A 14,622-nucleotide genomic window follows, 5' to 3' on the forward strand; every position below is an offset into this window, starting at 1 on the left:
ACTCCTCGTCCCACCAGCTCCAGACTAACCACCCCCTCCAGCCCCTCCTCTGCTGCTCAGCTCCTTTCCCGGGCCAGGTCACCTGATCCCTTATGTCTTCCAACACTTTCAGTTGGCACCTTTGCAGGGGAGGGGCCCAGGCCATCAGTTGCTAGGAGACAGAGTGCCAGGCATTTAGGGGCACTGGCCCCTTCCTCTGTAGCAATCACAGACCCTTATCCCACCACCTAAATACTTAAGAACTGCCTAGGGGACACTGAGGCACCAACACAGTGTTCAGAGCAAACATTAAGAACAGTCCCAGTTTGTCACAGGGGGGCTGGAAGGGACCCTGCCAAGTCGTCTGCACTGAGGCAGGACTAGGTGCTAGGCCCTGACCCATGGTCCTCTGCTTTCTCCTTTGTCCACATCTGTCCCAAGGCCCGAGTACCCACAACAGCAGCCTGCAGCACGGAAGAATCACGTCTCAGCCTCAGCAGGGCTTTCCCGTTGTGTACCGGGGCAACTGAGTGCTCTGGCCTGGTTGAAGCCTGTTGATTTCAGGTCACTTATCTGGGTGGTTGAGAGCCATGTGAATTCTCTAATCCCAGCCTCCGCACACTTTGTGGGTACTCGCTGGGCAGGTACCCCGACATTTCTGAAGATATTGAATAGCACAGACCCCTTGAGAACAACTCACGAGAGTTCTCCCAGCAGTTGTGCACCTGCCTGACAGGCGCTGAGGGAAGATTGTAAGTTGGTGCTTTCCAGAGCTGGGAAGTTTTTTGGTGAAAACGGCATTTACCGTTTTCAGTCCTTGCTGCGGTTCCTTAAATTCCCGACAGCATGTCTGGCTGCAGCCTGAGTCCTGGGGTGATGGCGGCTAGATCAGCTCGTTGCCAAACCTCCTGCCACTGAGTCGTCTCTGAGGTGCGGCCACAGCCCAGTGTTTTGCCTGGCCTGAGACAGGCCAAGTCCTGGTGCACCTGAGCCGAGCCCTGCCGGGCTCCACCCAACTGCTGAGGTGGGGGGTCTCCTAACTGGCAGGGTGCTGAGGCGTCTCAGTCACTTGGACTCATTAATGGCCTCTGCTGTTTGTATGTCGCCATGTTTCCAGGCCGCTGTGGCTATTCATGGCAGGCGAGGCCAGGCAGGAGCCGACACCAGGGAGTGGCCCAGGCCCCCTGGAAAGGCAGCAGAGGGGCGGCCACTGGCTCAGTCTGGCCGCCGTTGCTGCAGCCTTGAATGCACCTGCCGCTGCAATGGGGCAGGGGGGCTGTGGCTCCCAGACCCCACCCAGACTGAGGGGACTCCTAACACTGTTTGCCCTCCCCACGCACCTGGGTCCTGCAGCTGTTACCTCTCCATCTCCCACGCACCCAGCTGCTGCCCCCTGCTCAGGCTGCAGCAGCCCCCCCCCCCCGCTTTATACCCAGCCAATGGCCATCGGGACCAGCAGCGCATGCACAGGGAAGCCAGGGCAGCTGGGAACCAGAGACGCTGTTGGGTCTCGGACACTAGGTGGCAGCAGTGAGCCCTGGGGGCAGTGGGGTCTCCTTGCTCCCTGGTGAGGTGAGGGGGGGACCCAGTGCCTGGAGAGGAGACTCAGGTGCAGGAGTTCCCCTCCGCGGTGCTCGACTGCAATGGCTCTAGAGCCCGGGCGTGTGTATGCGCGCACGTGAGGATATTGATGGAACAGGGACCGCCGAAGCTCCCTGGAGCGCCACTAGTCCTTGACACACGCTGGCCAGGCAGGACAGAGCTGGTGGGGGCCTGACCCTATGAGAAAAGAAACAGAGGAAAAGAGCTTCAGTGAATCAAACCCTGAACCCTGCAAGCTCTGGGGCTAGGCTGCCCCCTTATGCACTTAGGGCAGCGCTGCAGGAACACGCCGCGAAGGGGAAATGCTCCAGCTTAGAGAGGCGACAAAGCCAGGAACCCCAATAATAACGGGAGATTCTAGCTTGCCTGGGGCTGTGTCACGCCAGAAGGGGCTGCAGTGAGAAACGATCCAGGCTGAGCAACCGCCACGTTATTCAATGTCGCGATCCTAAAGCGGCTCAGCTCAGAAAGGGAACTTGGTATGTGTGAATCCGACACAGGAGTGAGATGCCTGCAAGCTACATGGAAACTCTTTCAAAACAGGGTGAAAGGCTCAAACCAAACCTCTGCCCCACACGCATATATCGGGGGGAGCCCCACCCCTGAGCCCTTCTGTTCCAGGGACAGGTCTGAGGAGTCCAGAGAGGTTTGGGAAGGAATTAACCATAATAAGGCCCCAGGAACAGGTGGGATTCACCCATGAGTCCTGCAGGAGCTCAGCTATGAAACTGCAGAATCACTCGGGAGCTTGGTAAATTGGAGAACGGGGCTAGAGAGAACAAAATGAAATTCAGTAAAGACCAATGTAAGGGGGAAGAAAAACCAAGTGCCCCAGTACAGAATGGGGGAGAACTGGCCGGCCAGCAGCACAGCTGGGAAGGAGCTGGGAGTTGTGGTGGATCACAACCTCGACAGGAGTCAGCACCGCGATGCTGTTGGGAAAAAAAGCACATGCAATTTTCGGTTGCATTAACAGAGGCGTGGCTGCAGGTCCCAGGAGGTGACGGTACCGCGCTGCCTAGGCCTCAGCTGGAGGACGGTGTTGTTTCGGTCACCAATGCACAGAAATGATGTGGAGACACGGGGTGGGATCCAGAAGCAAGCGACAAAGCCAATCAAAGGGGTGGGACACCAGCCATGTGAGCAAAGGCCACAGGAACCGGGAACGTTCAGTTTGGAAGAGATCGAAGGGGGATGTGAGCGATCTTTGACTACTCGAAAGGCTGCCACAGAAAAGGTGGAGACGGGTGGTTCTCTCTTGCCCCAGACGGCAGGACGAGAGGCCGTGGGGTCAAACTACAGCACAGCAGATTGAGATTAAATCTCCAGGAAAAGTTCCGAATGGGAAGAGCAGCAGGACGGTGGAACCGAGGCCTCAGGAGGTCACGGAAGCTCCTTTGCTGGAGGGTTTCAAGCAGAGGCCGGAGCCATCTGTCTGGGATGGTTTGAATCCTGCGGCGTGGTTGGGGGTCAGACTAGGTGCCCCCTGCAGTCCCGTCTCGCCCTACGGGTCGAGGATTCTACCAACTGTGGTGTGTGACCTATCGCTCAAATCAGCCTCAGGACCAGACTAGCAGGTAGCTCGGGTGATGCAGATTTTTGAAGCCACGAGGTGATTCTGGCAATCCCTGCCCAGGAAGCACTAACTTCAGTACCAGACACATTGGTTGAAACTCCAGCAAAGCACAGAATCATCGGCCACAGTGATGAACAGGATGCTAGGAAGAGTCAACACGGCCTTTGTAAAGGGAAAATCACGCCTCACCAGTCTACTAGAGTTACGAGGGGTCTTACTGCTCTGGGCAGAAGAAAGTCAAGTGTTGCTAAGGGCAAAGGAATGCACGTGGGTCACGCTCCCGAAAGATCTCAGGGCACCGGGGCTAGGTCTCTGAAAGCATCCGCCCAATGGGCGGCCATAGCCAGAAAAGCTACCGGCACGTTGGGAACTACTAGGGGTGGGAGAGACAGTGAGACAAGAAAATCTCACACAGTTTAAATCCGCGGTTCGCCCCCTCCTGGAATACGGCAGGGGGGTCGGGACAGCCACAACTCAAGATGGATGGTGAGACATCGGGGAGGGGTCGGAGAAGAGCCACGCGGGTTAGAAAACCTGCCTGAGAGCAAGACACCCGGGACTCCAACTGAGCGCAAAGGCAGCGACGCGATCCCAGTCTAGAGGTACCGACGTGGGGACCCAATATTTAATTACCTGAGCCAACGGCGGGCAGCTGAAACGAGCCAAATTCAGCCTGGAACTAAGGCTTCACGCTGAGGGGAATTAGCAGGGGAACAACTGACCAAGGGCCTGGCAGATTCTCCATCGCTGGCCATTTCAAACACCAGCTGGGCTGGATTTCTGAAAACTCGGCTTGAGGGATTATTTTGGGGCAGGTCTCCGAGGTCCCTTCTGAGCTGAGACTGGGTCACAGACCCAAGGAAACACTCGTTTTGACATTCACCCGTGGAACTCCTCACCTCATGATTCCCCCGGAGGTTTCAGAATTCAGTTATGCACTCAAGGAGAGGGGAATGGGGGCTGGCATCATGCCAATGGCGCAGGTGGGCTCCAGTAACAGAGCATCGCCGAGCCCGGCTGCAGGCGGAGCCGGCGCTGGACGCCCCCGCAAGGACGACCATCTCCCGCTGCATGACATCTCGCTCACAGACACAAACGCATCTCTCCACTGAGCCCGACTCGGCCATGACCGGGGCTCAGGCTGGACGAAAGCACCCGGCAGGCTCCAACTCTCTGGCGACGGGCAAAGGGGCACCCGCCCTGGTGCTCCCCCAAGACCCATGGACTGGAAGGTGCACGCACAGCGATGCCACTGGCTGTGGGCACTGCGGCCGGTGAAATGGGCCCCAAGACATGACGCGACTTTGACGACGGATGTATGGGGAGGGAACCCATGGGAGCCTTGGTGGTGCCCCACTCCTGACCCGCATCATCCTACTGTCCTGGGCGCCCCCCATAGCTCAGCCAGTCACCCCCAGTTGCCAACATGCCAAGGAACCCCCCCTCCCACTCCCAAATTACTGTTGTCCCAGTTTTCACCTCTGTCCCTGCAGTTCCAGGCTCAATCCTGCCTTGTTCTCCCCCACGCCCACCCCAGGCCAGAGCTCTGGGGGCCAATCCCAGCCCCCACTGATCAGATCAGGGTGATGGGGGGGGTGCGCTGAGCGTAGCTGAGCCCAGGGGAAACAGGGACCAAGTAAACAACTGAGATTCCTGGAATCGGGAGGTGGCTGAGATGCAGCCAGCTCTGAGCTGGAGCAGCTGGGGAACAGCCCCATATAACGCAGCACAGGGATGAGGCGCCAAGATGCAGCCAGCTCTGGGGGCCCCCCTGGGACCTCCACAAACAGCTCCATTAGCCTCCAAAGTTTAATAATAATAAAAAAATCATAATACAATAACACCCCCCCCCATCCCGCCCCCATAGACATGATAGGAACAAACTAAAAAAGACAGGAAGGTAGTGTCAGGCGGCCCTAAGGGTGTCGTGGGGCAACGCTGGAACAGACCAGTTGGTCCACCCCCCCCCCTCGCCCTGACCGCCCACCTGCCACCCCCGAAAACCATCAAGTTGTTCCCCCAATCCTAAACATCCATCCGGCTGGAGAGGCGCTGTGCTAGCTCCGGGGAGGGGGCAGGCTGCAGTGTGTGTGTGTGTGTGGGGGGGGCAATCTGCCCCCCCCCAGCATCAGTCAACCAGTGGGGGGCACTGGTCGGCGCCGATCTGGCTTGTGCTGGTATATCAGAGGGGCCCGAGACGTCCATGGGAATCGGAAAGCACAGTCCTGGGGGCGGTGCCCCTGGCCCCCGCGGGGGTGTCAGCAAGCTCCCCCCACTCCCGTCTCTGCACGAGGTAATCCATAACAAAAGGAAGGATACGAATATACACACTGGGCGAGTCCGGCCCGGTCCGCCGGCGGGAGCGCGGGGGGGGGGTCAGCTCCGGCCCTCGCTGCCTCCCCCTCCCCCCCCCCCCCGACGTCAGGGCGCATCATCGTCACCGTTCCGGTTCGGGAGCGGGGCCGAGCGTCACACTGCGTTGTGGGGACCAAGAAGGAGGGGATTAGCGAGGGGGGGGACCCATAGAGCCCCCCATACAGTCAGGGAATCCAGCCAGGGGCGGATGGGAGCTCCCAGCCGCCTCCACCCAGCCCACAGCCCCCATGGCCACCAAACCACCTCTCCCCCTATCCACCTCCAAATCTCACCACGACGCCGTTCTGGCTGTGTGTCAGCGCGGCACCGGGGGCCGCCACATCGGGGACTCACTACTCCCGACTCTCTTTGCTCTACTCCTCCCTTCTGTAGCGGGGCCAGCTCCCCGCTCGGCCTGCCGCTTCGCGGCGCCGCTCGGCATTCACCGCCCTGCGCTCCGGGCACCACGGCCTCTCTCGCCTGCTCCACGCTGGGGCAACGGAGTGTCATGCGGGACTGCCCCGCCGACACCCACAACGCCCCATTGATCCTGCCGTGGCCCTCTTCCGCCACCACAGTCCCCAGCCCCCCAGGCCCTCACTTACGCATCACCGAGCCCCTCCCCCAGCCCCGCCAGTGTCCCTCAACTCCCGACCGGCAGCCCTCGCCCCCGCCCCGCCGGTGCCCCTCTCCCCCCGATCCGCAGCCCGCCGCCCCAGCCCCGCCGGTGCTCCCTCATCCCCCGACCCAACAGCGCCCCCAGCTCCCGCCGGTGCCCCTCACTCCCACCGCAGCCCCCGCCCGCCGGTGCCAGCCCTCACTGCCCGACCTCACCCCCCAGTGCCCAGACCCGCTCCAGCCAGCCGTTGCCTCCACTTCCTGACCAGCCGCAGTCCCCGGCCCCCGCCCATCGCGGTGCCCCTCACTCCGACTCGCGTCCCCGACCTCCAACCCTCTCAGTGCCCTCACTCCCGACCCGCAGCCCCCCCCCCACCCTGAACGTGCCGCTCAGCCTGACCCGCAGCCCCATCCCGACCCCAGCCCTGCCAGTGCCCTCTCTCCCGACCCACAGCCCACCCGCTCCCGAGCTTCGCCCGGGTGCCTCTCACAGCCGACCCGCACCCTGCCGGTTGCCTCTCTCTCCCAGCCGACCTGACCAGCTCCTGCCAGTGCCCCTCGCCCCACCCGCACCCCCGCCCGCCAGCCCCCCGGTGCCCCTGACCTCCCGACCGCAGCCTCCCTCCCGCGCCACGCCCCTGCCCTCAACCTTCCAGCATGGTGGCGGAAGTGTCGACGGGGCACCCTGGTGGCCTGCCAGCAAGCTCCACAGGCTCTGCCCCTCGTGCCAGCGTCACCTCGCAGGTCACCCCCAGAAGCAGCTGCCTCCAGCCCCGCCGCAGTCCCTGCGGCAGCTCCCAGCACCGGGCTGCAGCCGTGCCAGCGCGCGCCCAGCGCTCCGTCTGGGGGGGACAGGCGGTATGCAACCTCCGTGCCACCGTTGCCCTCCCTCCCTCTGCCTGTCGCCACACCGCACCCCGCTGCCAGCCCCGCCCCAGTAAACCTTCCTCTGTCCCTCCCGTGCCCCCCGACCGCCCTCGCGTTTGCCAGCTTCCCTGCCCCCCCACTGCCCCCGTGCCGACGCTACCACCCCAACCCCCCCAATCCTTTCCTCTGTCCCTCCGGTCCCCACACCGGCACCCTTCTGGTCCAACCCGCCCCCACCCCGGTGCAGGCAAAGCGGGCACGTTAACCAGAGGTGAAGGGGCCCATCTCCGGGTGTGGCGTCCCGTCTTAGGGCGATAGTGGGGGAAGGGCAGACTAGGTATGCAGGCCATTGGCCGCACCTCCATCTCACACCCCACCACCACACACAGTGACCCACATCTAGCGGGTGGTGTGCCTGGGGATTCCTCGCTGAGATAGGCCAATTCCGGGGTGGGCAAGCTTGCTTCTACGGGACCCCTCCCGCAGTGCCGGCCGCGCCCCTCACCTGCTGGCTGCTCGTTGCAGCGTCTCCCGCAGGCGCGCCAGCGTCCCGTGCAGCGCCGCGTGCGCAAACGCCGCCAGGGCCCCCAGGGCGGCGGCCACGCCGGGACGAGGGCGCAGCAGCGGCAGGCGCCGGTCCTGCCAGGGTGAGTGGGCGCTCGGCGCAGCACGCAGCCTCGCCCGCGCTGCGCCGAACAGCTCCAGCCCATCGTCACTGGTCGGTGCAAAGCCGTAACCAGAGGGACGCCCCAGATAGCAAGGGCGCGGGACGCGGCGGAGCACCAGCGCGGCAATAGTTCCTTGCGGGCACAGGAACTTTGGTGTCCAATCCCACCAGCTGCTAGGCTGCAGCGCTTCCTGGCCGCCCGCGGGGGCCGAGGCCACGCTATGGGGCGCGGGAACCAGTCGCCACACTCCATACAGCGCTACGCCGAGTGACGGTGGGCCCGGGCGGTCTGCCACAGGCAGGAGGGATGGGCGCTCAGCGCCGGCGCTGGTGGCCTCCGGGTGCTGTCTCAGTGCGTATGAGCGCCCGTACGGCGCGAAGCCTGTCAGATGCCCCAGCTTGCTCCTTCTGCTCGCCCTACTGGGGGAGCCGCATACATCGAGCGACGACCGCTCTGCGCGATGAGGGCAGCGGGGGGTCCCAGGGAAGAGGGGGCAGCCTGCCCGCCAAACTCTGAGGCCCCCTCATGCCACCGATGTCAGCGACGCGCGCGTCCCGGCGAGCTCCGGTGCCCGGGCGCGTCCACCACTCGCGCCAACCGCGCTGGCAGCGCAGTCGCATGCACGCTCCGAGTCCTATCCCCCCTGCCAGCCCCCCCATGCCAGTGGTGCCAGCTTCCCCTTTCCTTCCCTGCCTGCTGCTGGCTCACCCCCATGCCAGCGATGCCAGGCTCCTTGCCAGCCGCAGCCTCCCCTTTCCTTCCCTGCCCCTGCCGCCCCCCGCCATGCCAGTGGTGCCAACTTCACCTTTCCTTCCCTGCCTGCTGCCAGCTCACCCCCATGCCAGCAGTACCAGCCTTCCCCCTTCCTCTCCTGCCTGCTGCCAGCTCACCCCCATGCCAGCAGTACCAGCTTCCCCTTTCCTTCCCTGCCCCTGCCGGTCCCCCCCATGCCAGTGGTGCCAGCTTCCCCTTCTCTTCCCTGCCCGCTGCCGGCCCCCCCCATGCCAGTGGTGCCAGCTTCCCCTTTCCTTCCCTGCCTGCTGCCAGCTCACCCCCATGCCAGCGGTGCTAGGCTCCTTGCCAACCGCAGTCTCCCCTTTCCTTCCCTGCCCGCTGCCGGCCCCCCATCAGTGGTGCCAGCTTCCCCTTTCCTTCCCTGCCTGCTACCAGCCCCCCCATGCCAGCCGCAGCCTCCCCCTTCCATGCCTGCTGTGCCAGCTTCCCCTTTCCTTCCCTGCCCGCTGCCGCCCCCCCCCATGCCAGCAGTGCCAGCCTCCCCTTTCCTTCCCTGCCCGCTGCCGGCCCCCCCATGCCAGCAGTGCCAGCCCATCTCGCTTTTCCTTCCCTGCCTCCCAATCTCCCCTCCTCTTCTTTCCCACCCCGCAGCCCCCACACTCCCCCTCCGTCTCTCCTGGTGCCACTAAAGGGGCCAGGCCACACTGCCGCCCACTCACCACAGAGCCGGGGTCCCGCAGGTCCTGAGCCGACAGCCCCAGGCTCTCGGTGTCCGACTTGTAGATGCCGAGCTCTGGCTCCCGCCGCCACTTGGTGCGCTTGGGGCTGGCTGCGCCAGCGTCCGCACAGGGGCACAGCACCTGGGGGGCAGGGGGGTTGGGCTCTGCCTTCCGTGCCCCCCCTCCCCATAGGACCACAGCCCCCCCACCCATTGCCCCCCTGGGACCTACAACCCTCCCCACAGCCACCACATGGGGCCTACAGCCCCAACACCACCCTCTGTCCCATGGGACCTACAGACCCACCCACAGCCCCCCACTGCCGCTGACCCATGGGACCCAGAGCCCCCACCCCCAACGCCCCACAGCCCCCACACACCTCCAGCAAGGTGTAGCAGGAGCTCTTCTTGAGGAAGGTCTTGGAGGCCTTCTCGCGCCAGGAGTGCGCTGTGCCCACCTGCACCTCCAGCTGGCGCAGCTCCTCCAGCCGCACCGGCAGGTCCCGGCCCACGGCCACCAGCCCCTCCAGGTCGTCCAGGCAGGGGTAGTGATCCCCGTTCTGGGGAGAGGGGGGGGGAAGGTCAGCGCCTCCCCCCACAGGCCCCAGCTTCACCCTGTGACCCCCCAAGCACCTGATCTCCCAAGGTCCCCCAGAACCCCCCCCCCCCACCCCGAGCCCCCCGCCCCCCATGGGCTCACCTGGATCTCCTCCACGTCGGCGATCCAGGCCCGGGCTTTGGCCAGCGCCTCCTTCAGGGCCAGGATGTTGGGCAGGTGCACGGGGACGTTCTCCGCTTCCTTGATGATGGCTTCCAGCGTGGCCGGGGGGTGCTTCTGCCTGGGGGGGTAGGGGACGGCTCAGGTCCCCCGGCTCTAACCATCAGCCCCCCGTCCCTTCCCACAGCCAGGGAGAGAACCCAGGAGTCCTGGTTCCCAGCCCGCCCCCACTCTAACCCACCCAGACCCCACTCCCCTCCCAGAGCCATGGAGAGAACCCAGGAGTCCTGGCTCCCAGCCCCCACTCTCCTCCCAGAGCTGGGGAGAGACCCCAGGCACGCGGGCTCCCCTGACCCCGAGCCGTAAAGAGATCCCAGGGGTCCTGCTGCCCCCAGAACCCAGGTGGCCGGGCCTCTCACCTGGCCTCGAGGCAGAGATGGGCCTTCTCCTCCCAGCGCTGGGCGATGGTCAGCAGCTCCTGCAGCTCAGCCCGAGCCTTCTCCACAGCCAGGCTGGGGGCCACGGTGGCACCAGCCTGGGCCAGGCCACGCACCAGGGCCAGGGGCACCCGCTCACAGGGCGAGCGCAGCGCCCGCTTCACCTCCTCCAGCCAAGCCGCCTGCTGGACCTGGCGCTCCAGCTGGCGCGTCTCAGGCACAGCCACGCCCAGCCGCGCCCCCTGCGCCACCAGCCCCTGCAGCTGGACTGCACTGGCGGGCAGCCCCCGCAGGGCCTCCTGCGCCTCCTCCTGGAACGCCAACGCCCGCTCCAGCACCGCCTGCAGGGGGTCGGGGAATCAGGGTGGGGCTGGGTACCCCCAACCCAGCCCCTGGGTACCCCCTAACTCAGCCCCATCTCCCCGTCCTGCCCGCTCCAGCACCGCCTGCAGGGGGTCAGGGAGTCAGGGCGGGGCCGGGTACCCCCAACTCAGCCCCATCTCCCCATCCTGCCCGCTCCAGCACCACCTACGGGGGGGCTAGGGAATCAGGGCAGGGCCAGGCAGCCCCCAAACCAGTGCCCAGGTACCCCCCACCCAGCCCCATCTCCCCACCCTGTCTGCTCCAGCACCACCTGTGGGGGGCCGGGGAGTCAGGACGGGGCTGGGTACCACCCCCAACCCAGCCCCTGGGTACCCCCTAACTCAGCCCCATCTCCCCATCCTGCCCGCTCCAGCATCACCTGCGGGGGGCCAGGGAATCAGGGCAGGGCCAGGTACCCCCCACGCAGCCCCATCTCCCCATCCTGCCCGCTCCAGCATCACCTGCGGGAGGCCGGGGAGTCAGGGCGGGGCCGGGTACCACCCCCAGCCCAGCCCCTGGGTACCCCCCAACCCACTCCAGCACCGCCTGTGGGGGGGACAGGGAGTCAGGGCGGGGCTGGGCCTGGGCACCTCCTCAACCCAGCCCCGGCCCGGGTAATCACCCCCACCCAGCCCCCAGGTACCCACCCTGCCCGCTCCAGTACTGCCTGCGGGGGGCCAGGGAGTCAGGGTGGGGAAGGGCCTGGGTACCCCCAACACCCAGCCCTGCCCCTGGGTAACCCCCCAACCCAGCTCCCCTCCGCCTGCCACGGTGCCCGCTCACCTGCACATCGGCCAGCTGGTGCATGACGCAGGGCACACTGCTCATGCGCTCCAGGAAGGTGCGCAACTCCTCCAGCGACAGCGGCACAGCAGGCACCCTGGGCAAGAGGGGCACCAGGTTAGCCTGAGGAACTGCCCACCACTAGGGGTTCGGAAAAGGCGGGGGTGGGAGGGTCAGGAAGTCTGCGGGCCCCCCACAGGAGGGCGCAGCACAGAGGTCCAGCTCCCCGATCCACCCAGCCCCACTCACCCGTCCCCCCAGGGCCGCTGATTGAGTCCCGCAGAGCGTCGGAGACACAGCGCTCGGCCTCGGCAGGCAGCTCTTCAGCCCGATGTAGCAGCTCGTGCAGGGAACTGCCCTAACCGGAGCCATCAGACTCCAGCGCTCCGCACTCCACTCTAGCGCTGCAACGATGACTGTCTCAGGCCTCCCTCTCCCCCGCCGGCTATGGGCGGGGAAGCCAGGACTCCTGGTCCTCCAGCTCGGGAGGGAGTGGGGCGAATGTAGAGCAGGGGCTGGAAGCCTGACTCGGGTCTCCCCCAGTGGCGGGAAGTGGGGAAGGCTGGACTGGGAACTAAGGCAGCACTCAGGCCAAAGCAGGGCGGGAAGGCCGTGTGGGCGAGACCCGCTCTCTCACAGGAAGCCAGCGCCGCGACCACGTATCCTCTTGCGCCTCCTGCCACCTCGCAGGGCGATTTCGAACCTTGTTGCCCAGGGTAAGAGGGGACTCGGCCGAACCTCAGCTTGTGCAGCATGGCCGGGAGCTCGGCCAGCGTGTACGGTACCTGCAGTGTACAGGGTCAGCCAGCCGCATGGGGACCCAAGTACTGCCTTGGGAGGGAAGGAGAGGGCCTAGGGCCTGGACTCCGGGTCCCGTGCACCAGGGAAGGCCCGGGGCAGGTACACGGGAGAGGGCCCAGGACGGGAATTCCCGGTCTCCTGGGTCCCGGTGGCCCGCCGGGACGGCCCAGGGCTCGGATCCCGGACTCCTGGGTCGTGCCGCCGTGGGAGGTCCCCGGGGTTCTCATGGCCGGCTGGGGAGATACCAGGGCTGGGATCCCGGACGTCCCGGCCGTGGCCATCCTGAGGTACTGGCGGCTGCTAGGGCACTTCGAGGGTGGATGGGTAGAGGCAACCAGGCGGGTGGGCAGTCCGGTAACATGGCCAATGCCGAAAGGAAACGCAGTGTCGTTGCACTGCGCACGGCGCGTCATCGCCGGAGCACTCGAAGGCTCGCGCTCGGCCTCCGGCACGCCTGGGGAGGAGAGGGTGGAGCACAGATCCTGTCCCCCAGCCCCACACAACCCAGCCCCCACATTCCCCCAGCCCACTTGTCCACAGGGCCGGGCGCAGCTTGCGCGCCTCCGCCAGGATGAACACCTCCTTTGGCACCGGCGGGCCGCTAGTGTTGAGGTCGAGCCTCTCGGGGCAGCGCCATCCTGCAGATCAGCTCTCATGCGAGAAGACGCAGTAGCGCGCAGCGCGGTAATGCTCAATGACTGGCGCCGCAGCGGCACTGCAGAAGAAAGGGAGGACCAGAGTCCAGGCTCATCGGCATTGGAACCAGCACTAGGTCCCAGCCCCCACCCCCGCCCATAACCATTAAGATCCCACTCCACTCCAAGCCAGGGAGAAGCCCAGGAGTCCGGGCGCCCAGCCAACAGCTCCAGAACCCCCCCCTCCGAGCTGGCAAGACCCAGGCGGCCGGGCGCACTCACCCAGTCAGCAGTGCAGAATTCACGCTTCCGCACAAAGTGTAGCCCTGGTGAAAGCTGCTAGATGGCCCGCGGGAAGTGAGACAAACCTCCTGCACACTGGATTGTCCGGACGACCTGTGGGGCGGGAGGAAAGACAGGAGTGGCAAGGGGTGGGAGCAAGGTGAGGGGCACGGCGCTAGGGGCGAGCAGGGCCGGTGAAGGCGGGTACTAGTGGGGGTGCCAAGGCAAGTGGGCAGTGGAGGTGAGGAGGGAAAAAGGAGCGATGGCACAGAGGGCGGATGGGGAAGAGGAGATGGGTTGTGGCAGGGAAGGAGGAGGTGGCAGCAATTGGCAACAAGCAGTAAGGGTGGGCTGCAGAGGGAAGTGAGGGCCAGGCACCAGTGGGTTGCACGGGGGCGGGCAAGGCAACTAGCAGACAGGCGTGGCTGGGGCAAGCACTCACCGGCCAGAGGGGTTGGGGGTTCAGGAGGGTGTTGAGGCGCGCAGGCGGGGGGAGCATGCCGGGCAGAGGGGCGTGCCAGGGCATGCAGGGGCGGACACTCACTCAGCACACCAGGGCCAGGAAAGAGCGTTGGGGTGCCATGAGAGGACGAGCCAATGCAGGGCAGCGCATGGCCAGGGCAGACGGTGGCGTGCCGGGGCAGTTGCAGGGCGGGAATCACTCGCAACACGTGCGTCCAGACAGTGATGAGGGTAAGGAGGTGACGAGCGGGGGCAAGTGGGGGGCCAGAGCAGAGGGGGCGGGCCAGGAGGGTGTTGGGATTCAAGGAGGTGACGACAGCGTGCGCACAGGGCGGGGCACTCACCGCCACGCGTGCGCCATGAGGTGTTGGGGTTCATGAAGGTGGACGAGCAGTGTCAGTGAGGGGCGGGCTGGCAAATGCAGGGGGCAGGACACCATCGGCACACCACGGCATGAGGGTTGGGTCTCATGAGGCGTACGAGCGTGGCAGCGTGGCGGGGCCAGAGCAAGAGCGGGCCATAGTGTTTGGGTTCATGAGAGTGGACAAGCGGGTGCAAGCGGGGGGCTGGCCGGGCAGTACAGGGGTGGGGCACTCCACCGGCACGCCGTGCGCATGAGGTGTTGGGTATCATGAGGGTGACGAGCGCGGTGCAGCGCAGGGGATGGGCCGGGGCAGTCAGGGCGGGACAGAAGGGTGTTTGGGGGTTCATGAGGGAACGAGCGCGTGCAGCGCAGGGGCGTGGCTTGGGGCAGTGGAGAAAGCGACAAGGATCTCGGCGCACTCGATGTGGCTACTTGTGTGGGGTTGGCATTGTAGGGTGGAGGTTATGACAGCGGGTGCAGCTGCAGGGGGCGTGGCTGGGCAGTGCAGGGCGGGGCATGAGGTGTTGAGGTTCATGAGTGGTGAACACGCGGGTGCGACGGAAGGGCGGCGTGGCTGGGGCAGTGCAGGGGCGGGGCAACTCACCGGCACGCACAGTGCCCCATGAGGGTGTTGGGTTCATGGGGGTCATGAGGTGACG

At 65.3% G+C, this 14,622-nt stretch overlaps 1 protein-coding gene across 1 annotated transcript in view; it reads right to left on the bottom strand.

Moving 5' to 3' along the window:
- Positions 1-7,498: 7,498 nt before the first annotated feature.
- The window catches only part of LOC116818908 (lysine-specific demethylase 5C), a 13,713-nt gene continuing 6,589 nt past the window's right edge, over positions 7,499-14,622 (bottom strand). Inside the window, exons 8-17 of the mRNA XM_075070572.1 lie at positions 13,224-13,251; positions 12,751-12,858; positions 12,466-12,674; positions 12,049-12,204; positions 11,420-11,560; positions 10,256-10,614; positions 9,819-9,957; positions 9,499-9,678; positions 9,061-9,260; positions 7,499-8,081 (exon numbers count right to left, since the gene is read on the bottom strand). Coding sequence (XP_074926673.1) covers positions 7,499-8,081; positions 9,061-9,260; positions 9,499-9,678; positions 9,819-9,957; positions 10,256-10,614; positions 11,420-11,560; positions 12,049-12,204; positions 12,466-12,674; positions 12,751-12,858; positions 13,224-13,251 — 2,103 coding nt within the window. The remainder of the gene's footprint in view (positions 8,082-9,060; positions 9,261-9,498; positions 9,679-9,818; positions 9,958-10,255; positions 10,615-11,419; positions 11,561-12,048; positions 12,205-12,465; positions 12,675-12,750; positions 12,859-13,223; positions 13,252-14,622) is intronic.

This window comes from Chelonoidis abingdonii, chromosome 11, assembly GCF_003597395.2.
Source record: "Chelonoidis abingdonii isolate Lonesome George chromosome 11, CheloAbing_2.0, whole genome shotgun sequence".
In the NCBI taxonomy this organism is placed as follows: domain Eukaryota; kingdom Metazoa; phylum Chordata; order Testudines; family Testudinidae; genus Chelonoidis; species Chelonoidis abingdonii.